A 23,313-nucleotide genomic window follows, 5' to 3' on the forward strand; every position below is an offset into this window, starting at 1 on the left:
AAATTGTGCTTTTCTTACAGTATGTTGTACATTTCCTTTGTTTTCTCTCCTCACTCTCTCTAATTTATTATTCATATAGGAGCCAGGAGGCGTGCGTGTCAAAGCTGTTCTCTTCAGACAGGAAGTCTCAGACAATGCCAGCCATGCGATGCAACCGAGCCAGCTTCATGCAAACAAAAATACATCAGTTCAGCACCATGGAAGCCTCCCTCACTCTTAATATAGGTAGCCATACTTTATCTTCTGCTGGGTTTATTTTCCTAATGGGTCCTCAGAAAGTAACAGATAAATAAGGAAAAGTTGTCTATTAGGTTCTTTCCTCAAATACACCTCAAAATTGTTGCTTTGTCAATTGTTGCGCCGAACTTGACAGTATATATATATTGTTCTTGCCCCAACACACAAAATGTGCGGTAAATCATTTGGGTTCATAGCTCAAGTTCAAATTGAACTTTGGTACACATATGTATTACCTTGAGAAAAAAAGTCTCATGGAGGTATCCTGTAAAACAAAAAGGAAGTCCGCCATTTAGAAAAAACTGCGCCATTTTGCATTTTTCACTCCCCGCACTTTTGCGAACTAGGGAATTTGTCCAATCCAGCTGAAAATTGGTCTAGTTACTCTTAAGGCATTAGGGACCAAAAGTTATCAAAAACGCAGCATTTCATCATACGGTCTGGCTGTGACGCCGCCACGAATTTGACCCTTCGCCAACGCACAGGAAATACATGTTTTTGATGCTGTATCTTCCTCATATTTCATCCTACATGGATGAACTTCTAATGTATATAGGAAAAGCTGTCGGTTTGTGTCAGAGCATTAAATACCGGTACTTACTCTTACTTTTTGATTAATTGAAATGGCCACAGTGATACAGTGCTCAGCATCAGCTGATAAAAGTATCTTTCAAAAACTTCATCAGCTGATAGCATACTTACCTAAAAGAATGTTGGGTTTTAAAACACAGCTGCTATTTTTTATCTTTATTTAGCTGTGTGGTGTAAGTAGTAGTCTAATTCTGCACACATTGAGTTGTCAGGGGAGCAGCATGCATGCAAACAATGGATTCGTTCTACTGCGAAGCTTACATGACAACAACATCTATGAACAGATACCTGGTGGATTTACTTCTTGTTATTCAACATTCCTGCCCGTTAATCCAAACGACACCATTACATGTGGTTGTTGTGTTTTCAAGTTAATGATATCCCTGACACGCTACAACCTAATGATGGAAAAAAAAAAATAAGCTGTGCAAGATGTTTATAAGCAACATTTGGTACCTAATATATTAAAGGAGTTCATTCAATAAAGAATTTGGCTTATGGTTCTTAAAATTAGCAAATCAAGCAACAGTACACTGATAATTAAGCACAGCATTGTAATCATTACTTTTTCAGAGTGACAGCATTGTTTTTCAGTTCAAGTTCAAGTTCAAGTGTGAACCTTTGTGTTTTCTTACGTGTGTGTGTGTGTTCTAGGAACTGGGCCATCAGAAGCAGAAATCCACCATCAGGCACTCCTGGAGAGCAACACCTCCACAGAGGTCTGCCTAAGTGTCCTGGATGTGCTCTCCCTTTTCACTCAGTGTTTTAAGGTCAGCGCACACACAGATTTAGACATGCACATAAAGTGAGTAGAGTATATTTGTGTGACTTCCTGTAACAGGAAATTGAGGTGTGTGTGTGTTTGTGTGTGCCTCTGCCAGACCCAGCTGCTGGACAGCGAAGGTCACAACCCCCTGATGAAGAAAGTGTTTGACGTTTACCTGACCTTCCTTAAAGTTGGCCAGTCAGAAGCAGCCCTCAGACACGTCTTCGCTGCTCTCAGGGCTTTCATCAACAAGGTATGTCCAAACATTCATAAGACGCATGACTCCAGTTGTACAATCAGCGTGACGAACTGAATGACTGCCAACGTTAGGGCATCTGTGCTCTTGATCGTGAATGCTGATATATTTTGTAAAGAAAACAAACATGATTGTATTGCATTGTTGCCCTTCTGAACTGAAGGTCGGTCTCTTTTGTTCCATGAGAACAAACCAAAATGCAAAGACAGGTTTTTGATGTGACATAATAAATATTTCTTGTTTCCTGGCTTCTTGTAATCATGTGTATTTTTAGATTTCCTATTTACATATTTCACTTAAAGAGCAGCAGCTAGCTCCAACATGGCTCGATCTCAGACTGGTGAATAAACACATGTTGCTCCCAGGAGAGGGAACAACCGACCTCTGAGCTTTGTTCAGGGATAGCAACATGAGTTTCAGTATTGGCTGCCTAAGTGATGAATCAGACAAGAGTGACAGAGAAGACTCTGTCCTGGCATGTTTTTTCTATTGTAGTAGTAGTAGATTTCCTGCAGGTAAACTCAATGGGGAAAAGACACGACTGCCAAAAACGCACTAGGATGTAATTTTATATCATTTAAATGGCTGTTGCTTATTTACACCTTTATACATACGGTGTGTAGGGCTTCACTTTACTGACAGCTTATTGCATAAGCTGGCAGCTGATGAAAGCACCCACTAGTACTGCCTTTGTAGTCAAGTTTGATATATCTCGTTGCTCTGTGTCATAGAAGTCAACTATTAAAGGCAAATCATGCTCACATGTTCTGTCATTAACATGAACACACACACACTGTTGTTTATTTTGATTAAATTATGTGTAGCAGCTGAAAATAGTTCTAGACAAATGCACTTCTTGTTCATTCATTCAGACTTAATTTATACAAGGTGATCCTTTAAGGGCAGTTTACTGTTATTACATGGGTACAGTTATGCAAGAAAGGCAAAAACAAAAATCTAAATTTAAACAGGAAATCTTGGAATCTTTGGTTTGTCCTCATGTTAGTTTGTGATAATGAGAATTTGACCTTTTGCAGTTTTTTCTCACATCTACCCACATCTAGACATGTAAAGGTCCATCTCCTGAAAAAAAAACGTCATCTTGAGTATAATCTGCTAACTCTATATTTTAGCCTAGAAATTGCCTTTATTAACATTTCTTTTTCCCTGTCAGTTCCCAGCAGTGCTTTTCAAAGGCCGTGTGATGCTGTGCGAGGCTCTGTGCTGTGAAGTGCTCAAGTGCTGCGTCTCCAAACTAGGCTCCCTGAGGGCCGAGGCGTCTGCCCTGCTCTACCTCCTGATGAGAAACAACTACGAGTACACCAAGAGGAAGACCTTCCTACGCACACATCTGCAGGTAAAAAAAGAGGTCTTTCAATACTTGGTGGTCCACTCTCCCTGATTTCATCTGAGTACTCTGGATGCTTTTATAAGTGAGATGAAGATGATGTTTAAACACACATGGCCTACTGAGGGTCTGTTTCCAGCCTTCTGGTTCAGACAGTAGCAGACAGCTGTCCAGCTTTCCATTAGCTCTCACTGGACTCCTTGGTTTTGCTTGTGTTTTTACTTCCCTTCTTTTCTGCTCTTCTCCCTTTATTTCTTATTCTTATTATCCATTTGTGCTTCCATTTTTGTTTTCAGATAATCATCGCAGTAAGCCAGCTGATCTCTGACGTGGCACTGACCGGCAGCTCGCGTTTTCAAGAATCTCTCTCCATCATCAACAACTTTGCGAACAGCGACAAAGTCATGAAGGTACTCCAAATGTCAGGATTACTTTATAACAGTATAGCAGTTCAAAAATGGAGGTTGGCTGATTCTGGCTTTAGTACACATTATTAGAAGATCCTGTCTAAACCCTTTTAGGGGTATCAGATTGTTTAACAATAATAGAAGTGTGTAATGTTTGTGGGCCACATTGTCAAACCCAATGAACTGCGATTGCTCAATCAGTACTCAGCCAAGCATATGGACATTGATCGTGGCTTTGATCTCCTCTGTTTTTATTTTCAGATCAAGGCTAACTGGGCATGTTAGCCACATTTACTTGTGTATTTGTTTTAAAAGATTCAATCATATGTGTGTGTTCAGTCTACAGCGTTTCCCTCTGAAGTGAAGGGTCTGACTAAGCGGATACGTACTGTGCTGATGGCCACAGCTCAGATGCGCGAGCATGAGAAAGACCCAGAGATGCTGCTGGATCTACAGTACAGCCTGGCCCGGTCCTATGCCAGCACCCCCGAACTGAGGCGCACCTGGTTGGACAGCATGGCCAGAGCTCACCTCAAGAATGGAGATCTTTCTGAGGTATCATATTTCATAATCAGTTTTATTTTTGTGCCATATCTAATGATCTGTTCAGTGAGCTGTCAATGATGCTGTCTTTATGAAAACAATGTGGACAGGCAGGCCCAGGATTTCCTGGTTATTTGATCTCTTAGATGCTTCTTGGCACAAGAATCTGTCACGGAAAAATAGTGATAAGTGACGGCTTATGAAACATTTGTTTTTGTTTATGCTGCCTACTTTTATAAAAACTGTACTTTTATTTTTATGCCGTATGTCTCTGGACAAATAAACAAAGCCAGTGGTTGAGCACTAGATAGACTTCTTCTTTGGCCCTGATAAGGAGGCATTCCAGGAAGCAGTCTGCACCCTGCATCACTCCTGGCCTTTCCAAGAAATACCGCAGAACCTATACTACCAAGTGTAATGTAATTTGTCATATGAGTGTTTTCATATGATTGTATAATATATATGTATAACAGTAGCTGTGTTTACATAATTAGGTTATGACAGCCACAGCCTGTTACAGTATTTTGTTTTGTGTTTGGTAAGTTTGCTACTGCCATTTGAGGAGACAGAGTATTATACCTCTGTGTTGTCTTTTCACAAATTGATGTTTTACCCTCATTTAACTTTGTTGGGTTTTAATAGCCCTGTGATGTTTTATTGAGGGGAAAATTCTCCTGTTACTCTCTAAAGGAAGGTCAAAGATTCAGACTGGCCCAGTTGATATATTGTTAGGCTCATTTCAATAGCATTTATTCAATTGTAATTGTATGTTTAGCAAGGCCAAGAAGACGTTTAATAACAGAAGGCGACGAGACATTTTTATTGATGTTTATTTTTTTTTTGTTTATTTTTCTGTTTGTGCATGGGTGATAAAAGAAAACCAGTTTACAGGTGCGGCCAGTTGGTGTGGCTCCCATTTAACCAATTCTGTATTGCAGAAAAAAACATCACAATAGAACAGTAACTGTAAAGGTATGTGATAAGGTTAGGGTGTGGGCATCAGACAGGTCATCACAGAGTTTGCCAACTGCACTTTTACTTTTGTCTGGCTGACTCTGTGGTAGGTCTTCATGTAAAACAATTTTACTTTTGTATTTTTTTATTTTTGTATAAATGAGCTGTTTTGTTTCCACAGGCTGCCATGTGTTACGTTCACGTGGCTGCACTGGTTGCAGAGTACCTACACAGGAAAAGTAAGTCCCTCCTCCCTTATTATTACCTCAAAAGTAAGCACCACTATATTTACATACATACATTGCAGCTAATCTCCATCCAGAATTATGCGTGTTTTTATTACTGTGCTCCTGCATCGTCAATAAATGGTTAGACACAACACAATGTACCACTTTGCACAGTGACTTCTTACAAAAACAAAGTCTCACAATGATGTCCGTTTATTTTCAGAGCATTCATATTTAATGCAAAACCAACTGTCAAATAATCTTTAAACAAATGTGGTTATCTTCGATTCAGGGATGGTGCAACAGTTGGACAAAACAGACACTTATCTCTAAAAAAATATTTGTTTGGTGTCCAGACCAGACACACATGTGATTTATTCTTAGATAGTCACAAGAATGGAACTGTAGGGCAGCCTTCTCTCTAACAGGTGTTACTGTTGGTCCATTTGACAGAGTTGTTTCCCAGTGGCCTCGCAGCTTTTAAGAAGATCACCTTTAACATTGACGAGGAATCCGCCATGAAGGAAGACACTGGAATGCAGGATGTGTACTACACTGAGGTGTTTACAGTTGGTTTTGTTGCGTAAGACATCATGAGGTGTTGTTGTTGGTGTTGCTTGTGCAATGGCAACCAGCCAACTTGCAAATTAACCACAGACAAAACAGAACAAGCAGCATGTTAATGCATGTGATATTACAGTGATATTGTAAATGCATATATCTGTCTAAAATATATCTATTTTCCTTTTTAGGAAGTCTTAGTGGAGCATCTTGAGGTCTGCATAGAGGCCCTGTGGAAAGCTGAACGTTATGAGCTTATCACACACATTGCCAAACTCATCATCCCCATTTATGAGAAGCGCCACGAGTATGAGGTAACATAGCATCATCCCTACGCTTATGTCATGCATACACACGGCGACACTGTCTCTCAAGTTTGTGTCTGTCAACACATATCCATGGCAGCATTTGCAGAAACATGTCAGCACAAATACCTCTCACAAACAGCTTTTTGGTGCCTGAAACCAGATTGCACCCTCAGAGGTCTTGTGGGCCTCAGCGAGTTATAATGTTCTGGCTCATGTTGCGGAACTTCTCATATCCTGCTGAAGAATGAAATAGAGACTTCTGCCTGCCGACAAGGTTTTATGTCTTTGCAATGAAAGGTCATTAAACACATGAGCGGTCAGAGTGAAGAAAGACCCTGAACATGGGGACACCCTTTTGACTGCTGACAGTATTAGCATTGATTTCCGGGGATGTTGATTCACACCTGGAGTGTCTTGCAGGGTTTTGTATCCAGGCATGAGGTTTTGAGAGGTCTAGACATCGCAGTTAAAAAACAGAAGGACCTGGTATCTTGGTGAATAAACAGGAGGTGGGGTGTCTCAGGAAGTTGAACACGAAGAGACCGAAATTGTCATTACATTTATCAGAGTACACCAATATACGCGGTTCTTTCTCCTGTTATCCAGTATTGTGCAGTGTTGTTGTATGCACGCTGCAGACTTTAGTCCTTGTTTTTACAGTATGTTGTTTCATAGTGTGTGTTGCATAACTGAAATCTATGTGCATGCTTTCTGCACGTACTGCTCAGTTGCACAAATAAACAAAACCCTTCAGAAAATGGACACAGTCTGATGGAATCTGTCCTATTTTTTTTCCAGAAACTGAGCCGACTGTACGACACCCTGCACAGAGCCTATAATAAGATCATGGAAGTGATACAGTCAGGCCGCAGGCTGCTCGGAACATACTTCAGAGTGGCTTTTTATGGACAGGTGAGGTAAAACCAGCAGGTGTGGCACACTTGATCAAAGTGAAACGGTGAAAGCCAAAAATACTGGGCATAGCAAAAACAGATGTGACAGTAAATCTTACTTCTCTCACGATTGTGAGATAAAATGAAAATAGCAGTTATACTTTTGCTTCTCACATTATATTACACCAGGGGAATCTAATGACTGTAAAATGCCCTGTGCATTACCAGGATGTTTCCCATTAAGTGCCAGATGAACAACTTTGCACAGAAGAATGTACAAAATCACAGTGGAACATCATGGCCTGAATGTGTGGAGTCTGCAGGTTTATCACACATCTGCATTGCTCCTGTCTGCCTAAACTTTAATACTTTTTTATTTATTTATCATTGGATGGTGCAATCAGAGAGGAAGGGAAAACAGGAAAGGGAGGGGGGTGACATGCCGCAAAGGGCCTTAGACTTAATTAACTAAAGGAGGAGAATGTTATACACAGTAAAGCAGACACAGAGTGCAAGAGTCACCATTTCTGTTTAAAAATGTGTGTTTTACTGATGTTTTGCTTTAAGTAGTTTCTGAATTGCAGATCATTTGGATCTCAAAACATGCATTTTTCCACAGCATTAATGTTAATAAGTGGGAAGTGTGTAGTAACTCCCACGCAGAAGCACCTCATGCTTTAAAAAACCCATTTAACACATTGTTTTTATTGTTGTTTTGGGGTAATTATATGAATTGTAAAGCATACAAGATACTAAAAAACATGCTGCAACTGCTCTATAAGAGTGTGGTAACCTGTGTGTTTTTAACAGGGCTGCTTCGAGGAAGAGGATGGAAAGGAGTACATTTACAAAGAACCCAAACTCACTGGGCTGTCTGAAATCTCCCAGCGGCTGCTCACACTGTACGGGGAAAAGTTTGGCCCGGAAAACGTCAAGATAATTCAGGACTCAAACAAGGTGCAGTAGATAAATAGAGGAAGGAAAGGGTGGGAGACATTTGGAATAAATAGCTTGATACGTGGTGTCTGAATTTAAATGGCAGGTTGTTCAAAATGAAAATAATGCATGCGGCGCGATGATGTTTATTTAGAAAACATAATTTTTCCAACTTAATGCGGGAATATTCCGTTTCCATCATGTGCCGTCCCTGTGAGGCCTCAGCAGAGAGGTCGCCAGGTTATTTGACTGTGTTGGCTTCTGTAGCTTTAACTTGATGAGTCACTTGAGGTTGATGAGACAGTGTGTGATGTAGCAGCCAAGCTGAGATATTACCAAAGGCTTAGTTGGTTTTGGATGATATACCAACTACTAATTCCCAGCAACTGACTTTAACAAGTTCAGTCTTAGGTCACTCTCTTATGTGTATCTCTTTGTCTGTTCTGCTCTCAGGTGAACCCAAAAGAACTGGACCCCAAGTACGCCTACATCCAGGTGACGTTCGTCAAGCCGTACTTTGAGGAGAAGGAAGCCCCAGAGAAGAAGACGGACTTTGAGAAGTGCCACAACATCAACCGCTTTGTGTTTGAGACCCCGTACACGCTGTCAGGGAAAAAACATGGTGGAGTGGAGGAGCAGTGCAAGAGGAGGACTGTTCTCTTAAGTACGTGAAACACACACACCCACACACACTGCCGTGCTAAATGTCAGAAGGCACACAATAGGCCACACACCTTATAATACAAATACTAAGTTTCAGTGCATATATATTATATTACATAATACCCATGCACTAGAATTTGGTCCAGAAAAGCTGACCAATCGGAGCAGGCTTTTTTGTTTTTTTACAGGACACGTTTACTTTACTTAGGCAGGTGAGGATGAGAACAAGTTGTTGACCTGAGCACAACTATAAGGAAATTCATGTGAGGCCCAGTATCTTATATCATATAAAACCCCACAATGATAATCCATTTATCTGCGCTGTGACTTGAAAGTGAAATGAAACCAAAAGCGTGCAAAAACATGGATCCTTTCTTACAGAGCAGATGTGCTTCATACTGTTTTCGATGCATTTGTTGTACAAAAAACCACTAAAAGTAAACATTTACATTAAGACAGCTGTGTTCTGTACTAAGAGGCAGCTGGTCCAGCTACATCCTATTCAGTTACCTCTGCATTATTTATCACTGACAAGCAGCCTCAAGCAATGTTAAATAATTTTGCAAAGCTCTCACTGTTCACACACGTGTTACAAACAAAAACTGCAGATGACCCCGAACATGAGTGCTACTTGGCTGCGTGGTGCATTTGTGTGTCACGACTCACACAGTTTTTTTCTCACCCACCAGCTGCCAACACCTTCCCATACGTGAAGAAGCGCATCGAAGTGGTGGGGGAGAAGCAGGTGGAGCTCAAGCCGGTGGACGTGGCCATTGATGAGATGAAGGCACGGACGGCGGAGCTGACCAAGCTCTGCTCCAACCAGGAGGTGGACATGATCCAGCTCCAGCTCAAGCTGCAGGGCTGTGTCTCTGTGCAGGTACAGGTTGCTCAGGAATCACCATTCACTTCTAGAGCAATAAAAGTCAATAATTTAAAAAAAGATTAAGCTATCTGGCCATAACTCCCAATAGTGTGTGTGCATTAGTACTATGGTATCCCACTATGATGTCAAACATTGGTAGCAGCTGGGAAAATGTACGTAGAAAATGTCATCGCTTTCCGAGGGGAAAAATTCTCCTTCAGGTTTTCTAAAGGTTTACATTCCAACAAGAAATATAAAAAACTCTGTGTTAAAACCTTGAGCAGCCCACAGATGAGTTTAACTGATTACAGGAAACTACCTGAAAAAAGGTGTGCCGTGCTTGTAGGATCATTCCTAAGATTGGTCTGCGTGACCAGAGGTGCCACAATTAAACAAAGAGTTTCAAAACATACATGAATGTCTGAGGATATGTGTCTACATTTGACACAAGAGGCACTGTGTGGACAGACTCTGGGGTCAACGGTGGAGCCACCATGAAAAAAAAAGAGTTCCTCACACTGATTTGTATCTTTGTTTGTGTGTTTGTAAGCAGATCAGAGCCTAAGAATGCTTAACAATTCGAGGCATGTTTTCCACAGGTGAATGCAGGTCCCATGGCGTATGCAAGAGCATTCCTGGATGACAGTAAATCCAACCAGTCTGGCAACAAGAAAGTCAAAGAACTTAAGGACATTTTCAGGTAAGTTTTTTCCATTGGAAATAATGAAACATTTTCATGGAGGTAGATAAGGAATGCATCAGAGGTATTGTAGGTGAAATAAGTCAAAACACAGAAGCAACAACAAAAAAATGTTGTGCAACTTAAAGGTATGTAGGAGGTTTTGCCAGATTTCGAAAGTAAACACACGCCCCTTTCTCTCGGAGCTCACCCCGAAGCAACGCCTCCATGCTCCTTGCTAATCTTCATTACCTGAAGACGAGTCCCGAACCCTGAAGTCTGTGACTTCGGCCATCATGCATGTACCTCTCTGGTGCGCGCAGAGCAGGAAGAGAGTGACAACCAGCCAATACTCCGCTCACGGTTGTCCCGGAGGATTGGCGGATGTTTTTAGTGTTTTATAGCTTCCACAGATGATTAATATTCTTCGTTTTAATGGGAAACTGCCAAACTAATCGGTTGCTATCGGATTGTAAAGAGAAGTTACACTAATTTAACAAAAAGTGCATCAGAATGAAATCCCCTACCTTTAAAACGGTCTACCTCCTAAATACACACTTTCACACACATGTGACGACATGGACAAAGGATGAAGATCACATAAACATTTGATAAACTTTCCAAATGTCAATGGTTATGCCGTCATGGCTTCCTTGTTGCACTAAAGAGTGCAGAATTTTTGTTTTGACTTTTGACACACATGGTGCATTTACCTTTGAAAATCTGAAACTTCTTCTGTTTTACATTTGCTGGGTGTGATAAAAAGTGTCATTTTTGGTGATTTCTGTTAAAGCACACCATTCTATTCTACTGAAAATGTTTCCTAATCGCCACCTGTTGTCTTTCTAATCACTGCAGGCGTTTTGTGGAGGTATGCAGCATGGCTCTGGACATAAATGAGCGCCTGATTAAAGAGGACCAGTTTGAGTACCACGAAGGCCTGAAGGCCAACTTTAAAGAAATGGTAAAGGAGCTGTCAGACATCATCCATGAACAGGTAATCTCACTTTTCTGTGTCAAACGACAAGAAATGAAATGGGAACCAAACCCAATCGGACTAACATACAAAAGCTTTTACTGTGATGACTCATAATGTTTGTTCTGCTTGGAAGTGTGAGAGCAAATATTCAATAGAGATTCACATCTTTGCATCCTTTCATTGTCAGCAGCATAGCCATCAATTCGAGAATTGAGAAACAAACCAGAAAAAGAGATAAACGGATGGAAGTTGAAGAAACTTGCAGTATATCTGCTTTCAACATTTAAAATTTCTGTATATCTGTAGCTAGCTTAATAGATAGATAGACAGACAGACAGACAGAAGGTCAGCAGTCTACATTTAGGGGGTGGGGCTTAGCAAACGCTCCCATCCAAGCAGCAGCTACAGTTCCTCAATGACCAGCAGTCACAAGCTGTGAACCTGAGTCACTGACACAGATATATCTCCATATTAACCCTTTATAATGCAGTCTAAGTCTTTGAGGTAAGGTGTCTGTCAGTAATAGAAGATATTCCATACTATTTCTGATCAGACATGAAGCGAATCATAATGGGTTTCAACCGGAAGTTGTGTTAATTTACATCCAGGAATCCTTTTCTCATGTACATTTCCTGTATGAATAACATCCAGTGTCACGGTTGGATGAAGCTGATTGTTAGTAAGTGTAAACTGCTGCCTGGGATCATTTTAAAAACACACTTCACTTTTGCTCATGTATTCCTCTTTGTTTTCATCCTTCCCTGGAATGCATCATAGCTGCGTTGCACCCCATGTGTTATTGTTCCTGCTGACATTTGATATGCGTTTTACCAAGCTAACTGATCTGACTGCTTTTGTCTCCAATGTGCTGGCCTTTAGCTTTAAGGAAATACAGGTAATGTGCTCATTACGCGTGTTTAACCTCACCTCAGTGTGTCTTGCACCTTCTGTGTCTTATGTCCATAAACTAGCACTCACTGATTTCCGATCACACAACCTGATTGAGACACAATGAGGCATTTAGAAGGTTATTTCTCACGCTGGCACTACAGCTGGGACTGAGAGCAATGCAAATTGCCAATTCAAATAGTGTTTACATTTATGCTGGTGCTGTGGTTAAATTTGACCATTTGCATGTCTGCACATGTAAGAAAAAAAAGATGTCCATTTGTGTTGCTGCCATGGTTATCACAAACCATGGCTTGTTTACAAGAACGCTCCCTCTCATCTCTGTGTCCCATGTGTGATGTGTTTGTGGTGGTGAAACAGTAGCATAGAAGATATATTTAATTTGGAAATGAAAGGTTTTGCATGGATCAGATGGGAAATAGAGATGTGTGTACATCTGCAGCAGATTAATCACAGTGCTGCAGCAGCTGAGAAAATGCTCTTTTTTTGTAAATCTTGTATTTTAGGCTTCATTTTTAATCATATTTACATTAAGGTCTGGCTGCTTTACCAAGGCTGTCATTTGTTTACCTGCACTCGTGGCACGCCTGTGTCTGGGTTGCAGTCTAAAGAGGTAACTTGTCATACAAAGAACATCTTCAGCAAATGACTAATGCAAAACCTCATAGCAAAAACTGCAATTTTAAGAGTCATTACATTTGTGTTCATATTAAAAGCTGCATTTGACATGACATATTAGTAATTGCTTTACAACAGACTCCACCACGTTGGCACCCCTTAAAACAGATAGCTCCCTCTGGGTGTTTTAATTATAACCTTGGTGGTGCTGCTTCATGTGTGATGAGAACACCTCATACCACCCTGCAGGACATCATAGCATCGTGCTGCACAAGTATTCTTTTTGTTTTGTTATTTTATGTGTTCCACTGTTTACTTGGGAGTAAATACAGGCTGTTTGGTAACCAGCAGCATAAACACGACTGCCGGCCTGAGTGAAATCCTCGTTTCAGGCCGCCTACACCTCGCATTTATTCAGCCATTTTAACCAAATAGTAATCACAAGCATAACAAATATGTATTTATCAGGCTGCCACAGTGGTTGAGCATGCAAAGAGGAAACCCGCATAACAAAAACAACTAGACTATCAAAGAGAAAGTGATAAGAATTTTTGTAATATATCTTCATATTTACATACAGGTTGCATATAAATCATTAAACTCTGTGTTGAGCCATCTCCTTTCACCCCCTGCCTGAGAATAACTCATCTATTCTGTTTCTTTTTGACCAGATCTACCAGGAGGACATGATGCGCTCACTCTTACAAAACTCTCTCCATGTGTTCCGCGCCATCAGCGGCACGTCTACCAATCTGGGCTGATCTGCTTCCCGCTGGCCTCCCTCTGACACAGCCACCAGATCTCGTGTCATTCCCTTTCACTTCTCCCTCCAGGACCCGAAGTGGCTGCTGACAGGGCAGCCCTAAGTTTCACGTCTGCTTGCCCTGAACAATACAGAGAGGGTTTGTGGGGAAACATGAACACTTTTGAGAATGTATTACACCGACTTACTGTCTGCATGTCAGGTTGAGGTGTGTGCTAGGCTGCATTGCACTTTTTTCTGCCTTGCAACAAACAGCAGAAATGACTGTTAGTTACTGCTCTAAAGCAAAGTTCCTGTCCTCTCTCTCAGTCCGCACCGTTCCCCTCAGATCTATGCAGGACACCACCACTTCCAGAACGGACCTTTTACTCCCTGTAGCGTTTGTAATTGCCTCACAGTGTTTACTCGGCACTGCCTTCCTTGCCATGCTCAACCGGTTCTGTTGTGGCACCCAAAATGAAAACATTAAAGACGCTCTGTTGGTATTTGTTTTTCACATTCCAGTAACCAGGTTGTAATAATTAGGCTTCACCTGAGAGTTACTGCCCTGTTATATATTATTGTAATGTATGTATTGACAGGCCTCTTTTGGCTGCTCTCAAAAAGTAAAGACAGACCTCAGGGTTGTATTAAAGCTGTTATAATGCTGCTATTTGGTTTGTGTGGATTGAAAATAGCTCAATTACATTGTAAAAAAAATATTGCTAAAAAACAATGTCCTAGATTGTATTAGAGAACATGAATAATCAAATCCAGAGCTTTAAAACAATCAGTGAAATATACATTTGAAATGAGAACCAGGATTTGAGGACAGCCATGTGGTAACATTTCCTCCACTATAGTGAGGAAGTGTCTCATCTGGGTGTAGATCCAGTGCCTTTGTGCCCTGCCTTCTGAAAATCTCAAGTAATACGAAGCATCACATGCTGGTTACACACAGTATTTCACAAGTGCTACACTGAAATGAGCAGATAGATGAATACTATTTAAGCAGATGTACATAATTTGTCCACATGCTGTAAATTCTATCCATTTATGTTTGTATGTACTGTATGTATGTATCATATTTTTTATGTTTTGGACTGAGTTCACAGTCTGTCCTAGCAGAGATTTTTTTTCCATTTTTATTGCATTGTATACCAAGGTGCAGCTGCTTGTCAAACTTACTTTGTAAAGCATTTTTCCAATAAAACCTGGAAAAATATTAAGGTCAGAGGCTCATTTTTTTGTGTTTGTCAGTCGATGCTTTGACAAGACCACAAGGCGTGCAGCCGTCGATAAGCTTTTGTCGACGCCACTCTCAACCTTGACAGATATACATGTTATAGATGTCATGATCCTGTGTTCAGTTGGATTTGTTTTCATTTTACTCCTTGGTTTTCTTGGCTATGTTAGTGTAATTGTAGCCATCTTTTGGTCATTTCCTGTTTTATTTTAAGGGTCACAATGTTTTCATCATGTATTCCCTTGTGTTTTACTTCTTGTGTTTTAGCCATTTGTGATTACCTTTCCCGCCCTGACTGTGTTCACCCGTGTCCTGTTAATCTTGTGTATTTAAGTCTTGTGTTCAGTTTTGTCAGTTCGTCTGTTTTACTTCCTGTTTTGCCACCTGTTCTACCTCTGTGTTGTCCCTGTCTCACCTCTGTGATGTCACTGTCTCCATGCTGTGTTCCCTCTGAAGCTCCTGTGTGTTCCCTTGGATTACTTGTGCCTTGGTTTTATTTGAATATTATTTCCTTCCTTTCCATCCATTTTGTTAAATGCCTTGTTTTGTTTTTGTTTTTTGCCTGCATTTGGATCCTATCTGAACTCTGACCCTGACAACAGACTAAGCATTGATTACATTTAAAGTCTTGTAGTGAAGCTGAACACGGGGCCAATTGCAGCCATGCAGACAGAATATTAGCTAAAGGAGGACGATGAGAAAAACCAGGAGAGCAGCCAATCTATATTAAAGCAAAGTTTTTCATGCTCATGCACATAACTAGCTACAAAAATACAATAATAAATCCTTTTATTGAGAAAGTAGCTTTTGGAGCCTGTTGTGTTTGTGTAATTACTTTCCCTGCCAGAAGGGGGCAACAGACGTTATTCACTGTAGCTTTAAAGCCAACATAAACAATGAGTCCTCACTGCCTTCGTTTTGCATGCTCATGCATATGCTAGCTGGCTAATTGTTGTTGTCTGGACACTGGTGCGTCCCCGTCTCTTCATGTCTGGACCCTGGAGGGTTCCTGTCTCTGCCTCTGGTGGCCTCCTGCAACCTCCTAGACGTATTTTCCAAACAAGGGTGTAGATTTGCTTTTGTTGAGACCTAAGATTCCAAAACAATTTAACCCTTCCTGCACCCAATGAGTGTTCTATCAGTTTTTTAGGAGGGGATCAAATTATTGCAACCCATGCTAAAACTACGCCCTTGTTTCAAAATATATATAATTATATATCTTGATTGAATTCAACATTACCCTGCTTCTCATACACACACACAAGCAGTGATACATTCAAATCCTTTGGCGTCAGAACACCGTCCCTTCTTTTTGTTGCACATTGTGTTTGCTTGCTGCTATGACATAATTTGATAAACTATGCAACAGCATTGGGTTTCACCCATGTGCCTCCAGTTTATTGGAGGTGTCGAAACTGGGAAGAGGCGTCTTTCCTGGACTTAGGCTTGAATTTGTACATGTTCAGGCATGATGCATGAGCACAGTGTGCTGTTATGATAGCGATGCTCCACTCAGTATGAATACAGCTTTTCATTGCAAAGTGAAGATTAGGGCACACATGACATGAGCTGAAACTCTTGACCCTCCCACGTGACCCTACATGATGGTAGGCTACTAATGACACATGGAAAGTACCATATAGGCTGCAGCATCATTTGAAGCTATTGGCCCACACTGTGTTGTGTTTTTCCTGGTATGTTACCGTCAGCTTGTCCACTCTGCGCTGTTTGTTGCTGCATAAATCCATTACATTAAAGATAATCAGCTTAATGATTCTCAGACTCATTTAGAGCCTGACGACTTCCTGGAGGAATGGATGGACACTTGCGGTTTTTGTAATATCGCACTTAGAATCGCACGCATGCGTGATTGCGAGAGCCCATACAGACAGCTTCCCCTTTTTTCTGTGAGTGTTTTATAGACGTTGGATGCCCGAGTGTGATTAAAACGGCTTCTGCATTCCTGCTGCTGTGTAACAACTTCGCCTTCAACCCCAGCTTTTCCGCCCACTCAGGGGCCCGGCTCCGCCCCAACAGTTCCCGGTAGACTTCGCACTCCGCGGACCTACAGAGTTAAGGTGCATTTGGTTTTCGTTCCTGGAAACCCTGAGGCAACCTTTAGCCCATTGTATGAAGTTACTGTAATTTTTAAAGGATACATATATACATATATATATATATGTATATATTTGGATTATAAGAGTGATCCGCGGGGTGATGCGTTTTCACATGGAATAAACTCTCCAAGTATCCCGGACAACATGACAGCCACTCAGGAGTTCTTCGCCTTCTTTTCCACCGCCGTAATAATGGCTTTATTTTGTAAAGCAGGTAAAGACTCTTTAACTCTCTGCACTAATAACAAGACAAAAATCCACAATGATGCTGCGGTTTCCGCCCGTATATATGTTTAAATAGTAAACAGTGAATGTGTGAATCAGCCTCATAGATTACTGATTCACACATTTTGTACTTTTACTTCTGTTATTTAATGTATTTATTCACCTTGATTCTTTCTTTTTTTTTGTCCTGATGCGTCATCTATCGATCCTGATGCCATCCTGATTTCCTGCCTGATCATGGATGATCATATTCTGATATAACTTTTATAGATATTATCATATTATACACATATGATCATAACAAAACTCTGATTTTTAATAAACTGCGTTCAGCTATTCGGTTTAACATTTCAGAAACCTATTAATGATTAAGATTAAGGAAACCTTTATTGAAATTGCCTTGTTGCAACAGCACAGCCGCAGTAAAAATAGGATGAGATAATAATAATTTACAGTATAAAGTATACACTACAAGGTACAATAAAGTTAAATAAAATGAGAATATGAAATGGATTTTATACTAGAAGACATGTAAATGTGAAATATGTAACAGGATACAGTCTTTCAGGAAATCAGGATTATAATGCGCATGTAAGCGCACAAGAACCACTGATACATCCAGCAATCATGCGTCTCAGTGAGAGGGGTTGGTTTGCACAATTAGAAGTTTCACTTATAATATAGGTATATGTTATATAACATAATATATCACATTTTTTGCATTTATATCAAGATAGATTAACCTATTAACCTTTTTTTGTTTTTGTTTTTTTTGTTTTAGACAAAATCATGTTTGTTAAGTAGCTATAACGTTTTTTTGCCCTACAGATCTGCTGCCTGAACCAAGTGGGCTGACATATAGGTGGGTGGACCCATTTACTTTGAACTTGTCCTGGACCTGGATGAAGCCCAAAGATTGGCCCTGTACCTTAGAGTTCTGGGCAAAAATAGTAGAAGAGGTGAGGCTGTTTGATGAAAGAAGAATTGATTAGCCACAAATCACACATTGTACCAAGTGATATACCACCTACACACACACACACACACATTCAGATTATATAACAAGAAGCTCATTGTTTTCATCCATCCATTTTTTCACATGATCAGAGTGGGGTCGGATGTCAAAGGGCAAGACCTGAGTGCATAAAGGAAGTAAGTCCTCATTGTTTTCACTCAAAGGTAACCCCACTAAGTTCAAGTTTTATTTAAACGTTTAAATATGGTAAATATATTCAAAAAGCATCAGACATTTGCCATAATGTGGCTCATTAAAAGCCAAAGAGACAAATATATATGTACATCATATTTAACTTTATTAATGGTCACATTTCTACATTTTACTTATAAATAATATGAATAATAACAATAAAATAAAATACCTATAACTCAGAAGCTATCTTTTGACAGTCTAAACGCATAGCTCTGATATATTATGACAGTGATCTTATCATGAATTTTTTAATCGCTGTGAAGATCTGTGATGTATACCAGTCTTTTGTGGAGCTGAAGGAGTATGAAAGATCAGGGCACTTGCTAGGAAGGAAAATAAGTGAAAGTTGCATTAAGGGAAGTGTAGGTTTAATTGTTAAGTTGTTGTTAACACTTCCAACTTTAAGTCATTTTTGCTTGTTGGATGTGTTTTTTTTTCTTCCAGTTACGCACACAATCCCACAATGCCAAATTCAACCCTTTCTTAACAGAGGAAGGCCCTAGTGAATGGAAAGCCTCGGTTCAGGTTTTTGACTGTAGAGACTGTGGTTATGTGTGTGCCAGCAAGAATACGAATGTAAGCGTTTATACACCAAAGACTGCAGTACCACGAGGTAAGAACCACAAAGCTCAAACTACAATACAAGCAGCATAGTAATCTGTGGAAACAGTGCAGCCATGGCTACAAGAGAGCTTTTGTGATGTGCCTTTTAGCTAATATATACAGTGAAAGAGAAACCTCATTAAAAACAGTGTGTACCTGACAACTTGGGTGATGTCACACAAATCTTATTTTCTAAAGGAATATGTATCTATCATATATTGATCCTATTTCTGACAGCTGAACTGGTGAAGGACTTCAGATGTCTGATTAGGAACAATTTGATGAGTTGCTCCTGGACCCCAGCAAAAGCTGCCATTGCCCTGAATGTCACCTACAGGTGAGGATAACCGGATACAGTCATTGAAGTGGATTAAAATATGTACACACATGAACATCTAGTGGTGTTGTTGCAGATTTTGCAACCAAGGTCATTTAAAAGTTTGCGACCAGCCTCACAGCAACAGCTGTGTCCTGGAAGTTGTTCTGGAAGACGATCCCCTGAAGGTCTATCCAGACGAAATCTGTGTGTCTGTGCAGACAGCGACTGAAATGAGCACTTTTAAAATTACGTTTGGTGAGTGCTAAATTACTGCCATTACAACACATAGAAAGAAACACTACATGTAAGATATTGATTAATCCCCCCCCCCCCCCCCAACTTCCACACACAGAGGTAGATATACCGATGTATATAACAGAGTCTGGAGGTTATATCAACCTGGAATGGGAACCTCCAGAAATTGGAAAGACTTGTTGGACGTACAATGTCAGCTATAGAGAATGCAATAAGCAGAAGGTAAGTTGAAATCTTACCGTTTATATGGTTGCAGACGCTTCTAATGCAGTTTCACTCTATGATTATGTCAATGCCATGCAGCGTTAACAACACTGTGCTTTTTTGCATGCTTCTCAGGATCCCATAACCTACACTCCAGGACACAACAATCACAGCCTTCAGGACATTCCCTACAACAGAAATTGTCATTACGAGTTTGAATACAGCATCAGCACAAAAGCGCATTGCCCAAAACTGATCGGTATACCCGGCAGCGCATCTTATGGTAACTGTCTCCAAATTTTATTTTATTGTATTTTTCCCATGGTGTTTATTGAACATACCACAAAATCTAGATGTCTGCTGTGTATAGTGCTCCAAACCTACTAAAGAGAAAAATACAGTGTAAATACAGGTACTGCCATTTCCTTATTTTCTGTTCATCACAGGAATCAATGCGTCTCCTGATCAGACGATGACCGTCATTGCCATTGTTATCCCCATTATTCTGTCTGCCTGCGTCTTCCTGTCCTGCTTCTGCTTCAGGAGGTATGAACTATGTGTGATCACATTACAAAAAACTGTGATCAATTGCTAAACATGATCACACACACACAACTGTGCTGTTACCAAAGCTGATTTCAACATCTAAAGATGAATCACCGAAGACAAAGGGATGTGACTGACACATGTGGAAACACTCTCACCTTACTGTAAATGCTGCCTGACAAAAAAGGGGGTGGAAGGCTTAATAAAGACAAAACTGTATTAATTCTGAGGGAAATAATGGTGGAATAACTAGTCTGATGGCCCACTGTGGTGCTCCTCGGTAGTCTCAGTCCACTGTTTGACCTCTGGAGCAGCCTTTGGTAGCAGCCTAAGCTAAAAGAATGAGATTTTAGACCTGTGAGTCACAGTAGAACAGAGGTGTGTCTCTTTATCTCTCTCTCTCACACACAGATCTAAATAAACTTTTACTCTCTTATCATGGGAGAGTGTTTATTGGATAGATGTCTCCCCCTTCTGGTATAGAGTGTAATTGCATAAAGACTGCAACATAAGAAACATAAGAATGACCTGGTAGTGATTGTTGATTATTAATAACATTAATATAATATTATTAGTTATTAATCATTAATTAATACTATTAATTATCAATATAATATTAATAATGTTATACATTTCACACTTCAGCTGCTTTTAGTCTTGGTGTGTGATGTCTCTGTGTCCATGATAGGCTATTGTTCTCTCTCCATTTGCAGGCACAGGACCATCATTTGTCCCGTCTTACCGGACCCTTCACAGATATTCAAGGATTTCATGAATGGAAACAGAGAACTCAAGGTATATATTTTTATAAAACATGAACTCACCTGCCCTCTGCCCTGTGTACTTAAATGCTCATCACTCTGTTCTGTTTATTTACTTATTTATTTTTTTTAGTTCCCAGCCATCGTTTGTGAGCAAGAGGCAGAAATCTTTGTACCCATTGTAATTTCTCCTGTGTCGGAAGAAAGCGACCTCCAACAGAGTTGCTGACATGTACACAGGAAATGACTGTTGCTCATCATCTGTGCCATGGAACATTTACAGAGTGACACTAAAAAACTGTATGTCACTGACCTGGTCCAGTCAACGTGTGTGATTAGAACTGTGCTTGGTGATTCAACCTGCTAATGAGTTACTCTCTTGAGGTAGTGGGGTCAGGAAAAGCCTTTAAAAAACTGTTCAGCTTTGGATCAGGAAATGGACAGGAATGCACGGGACGATGAAGGCGGGGCATGCGTTTGATGACCCTACTGTATAAATCTACGAGAAGTGGGTCAGCATGAGAAATAACAACCAGCTATGACCTCCATTCTGGGAATAGGGAGTAGTAGAGATCCCACGGGTGCGCTGCCGCACATGACCTAAAGCACACGTCGTAGTGCATGATGAAAGTTATTGTTCGCTTTCTGGATATTGATTGACCTTGCATGATCAGCACACCCGCCTGCTATACAGGTGTCTGCATATGGAAATAACAGTTTTCATACAAGAGTTGTTGTTAATTAAAACACACAGACAGACCTGTGGTGTAATCCTTTTTATCTTTGTACATAACTTTAAAACAGTGGTATGTGTGTTCACAATAAACAAATACAAACTTGGGTGTCAGTCTGTAAAAGGTTTCCTCCTCATTCATTAGCACACCTAGTATCTGTTCCATTTGAAATTATTTTAAATGACAGGGAAGCTGAAACGATGGGATGCAACTGCTTCGCCTGATGTTTTTATGTTGTATTGTCTGTAAACTGTGTAGTATATGTATTATTTGATTGTGCTTGTCAGGATAGTGTGTTGATGGAAACATGGACAAGTTTTACTGAGATGCTGCTCTTTCTTGGCCAGGACACTTTTGCAAAAGAGATTTTTAATCTCAATGAGTTTCTCCTGGTTAAATAAAGGTTAAAAAAATCATCCAGCTCCCAAATGTAAAATTAGTTGTCTGGTCACCATGGTACCTGCCAGTGGGTTAGCGCCATGTTGTTGTGTTATAAATACATCTAATGCCATGTCATCACATTCTATTCATTAAAGTTATCAGTGTGTCTCCTGATGACGATGAGGCGATGACTGTCATTATCATTGTTATCAGCATAACATCTGTCTGTGACATCCTGTCCTGCTTCAGCTATAAGAGATATGAACTGTATGACCGCATTACAAAAGACCTACTTTTTGTACTACTGTTTGTTAGGTGTATCACCTGAAACTTAATTCAGGTAGAATTACAGAAGTGGTTAACACACTTTTCAAGAACCTACGTACATGAAAACACTCACTTGACTGTGAAAGCTCCCAGAGGAACTGAATGGTGATTTGTGGGAAGGCTCTACGGTCACAGCTTATCTGAGGAACACATGGCACCATGCAGGATGAGAAGCAGGCGATGAGATGCTTTGGGGAATGTCCTGCTTGGAAACAATGGGTTAACTTGAGATGCAGATGGTACCCACCTTTTATGTAAAGTATAAGTAAGTACAAATATGTAACTATTTCCTGAAGGCACTGTCCTCTTTTAGCAGGATGATGGGTTCACGAATAGTCTATTAAATCAGACACCTGTGGGACAAACAAGTCCCACCCCACAGGTACCAGGATGTAAAGAATCTGGCATCTTCAGAGTTGTAATGCAGAGTGCAGACAGAGCTCTAAATATAATGGCAGTCATGACAATAGCTGTGTCATGGGTCAGTGTGATTACATGATTAAGTAAAACTTCCAGCACAGATCTTGTGAAATCCAATGTCTTTTCACCATAGAGTTCCTCTTTTAAGATTGAGTGGCAGTAAAAAAAATGTGCTTAAATAGATACACCTAAGCACAACAATGTTTTATTGCCTAATGTCTCTTACAGCTGACTATTTACAGCAAACGTGGTTTCATTAACAGACGTGATAGCATATTCTATAAATTACATAAAACAAACTGTGATTCTATCCATATTTTATTTAGAGGGTTCCTCTACATGTTGTAAAAAAAATAAATAAAAATAAGCAAAATATAGTTTGTGATGACAGGGAGAGTCCCAGTCAAGGTTTTTGACTCTTATTAATGTATGACATGAAGCTTAAAGTTATAAATGTCCCTAATAACAATGGACTATATTATT

General features: G+C 40.2%; 2 protein-coding genes across 3 annotated transcripts in view; both read left to right on the forward strand.

The window, feature by feature from the left end:
• Nucleotides 1-14,711, forward strand: part of dock11 (dedicator of cytokinesis 11) — a 47,681-nt gene extending 32,970 nt beyond the window's left edge. For both annotated transcript variants that reach the window (XM_028428681.1, XM_028428682.1), the window contains 16 exons: nt 80-225; nt 1,483-1,598; nt 1,710-1,847; nt 3,025-3,207; nt 3,495-3,608; nt 3,945-4,160; nt 5,284-5,341; nt 5,783-5,889; nt 6,082-6,204; nt 6,997-7,110; nt 7,902-8,048; nt 8,481-8,691; nt 9,380-9,570; nt 10,155-10,255; nt 11,093-11,231; nt 13,412-14,711. In XM_028428681.1, coding sequence (XP_028284482.1) covers nt 80-225; nt 1,483-1,598; nt 1,710-1,847; nt 3,025-3,207; nt 3,495-3,608; nt 3,945-4,160; nt 5,284-5,341; nt 5,783-5,889; nt 6,082-6,204; nt 6,997-7,110; nt 7,902-8,048; nt 8,481-8,691; nt 9,380-9,570; nt 10,155-10,255; nt 11,093-11,231; nt 13,412-13,501 — 2,194 coding nt within the window. In that variant the 3' untranslated portion in view covers nt 13,502-14,711. The remainder of the gene's footprint in view (nt 1-79; nt 226-1,482; nt 1,599-1,709; nt 1,848-3,024; nt 3,208-3,494; nt 3,609-3,944; nt 4,161-5,283; nt 5,342-5,782; nt 5,890-6,081; nt 6,205-6,996; nt 7,111-7,901; nt 8,049-8,480; nt 8,692-9,379; nt 9,571-10,154; nt 10,256-11,092; nt 11,232-13,411) is intronic.
• A 1,985-nt stretch (nt 14,712-16,696) lies between these two features.
• LOC114451120 (uncharacterized) lies at nt 16,697-21,825 on the forward strand. Its single transcript, XM_028429683.1, has 11 exons — nt 16,697-17,059; nt 17,899-18,029; nt 18,178-18,222; nt 18,725-18,893; nt 19,121-19,220; nt 19,297-19,457; nt 19,555-19,679; nt 19,797-19,944; nt 20,108-20,207; nt 20,921-21,002; nt 21,102-21,825. Exons 1-11 carry the CDS (start codon nt 16,990-16,992, stop codon nt 21,195-21,197), a joined length of 1,227 nt encoding a protein of 408 aa, XP_028285484.1. The 5' UTR covers nt 16,697-16,989; the 3' UTR covers nt 21,198-21,825.
• The last annotated feature ends 1,488 nt before the right edge of the window (nt 21,826-23,313 follow it).

The sequence above is a fragment of the Parambassis ranga genome, chromosome 18 (genome assembly GCF_900634625.1).
Source record: "Parambassis ranga chromosome 18, fParRan2.1, whole genome shotgun sequence".
NCBI classification, from domain to species: Eukaryota; Metazoa; Chordata; class Actinopteri; family Ambassidae; genus Parambassis; species Parambassis ranga.

Bases quoted from the DNA above. Each gene is read 5' to 3' on its own strand.
- LOC114451120 (XM_028429683.1), top strand. From the start codon at position 16,990: ATGACAGCCACTCAGGAGTTCTTCGCCTTCTTTTCCACCGCCGTAATA. The intron at 18,030-18,177 runs GTGAGGCTGTTT...TCACATGATCAG, and splicing joins GGGCAAAAATAGTAGAAGAG to AGTGGGGTCGGATGTCAAAG. The intron at 18,223-18,724 runs GTAAGTCCTCAT...TTTTTCTTCCAG, and splicing joins GACCTGAGTGCATAAAGGAA to TTACGCACACAATCCCACAA.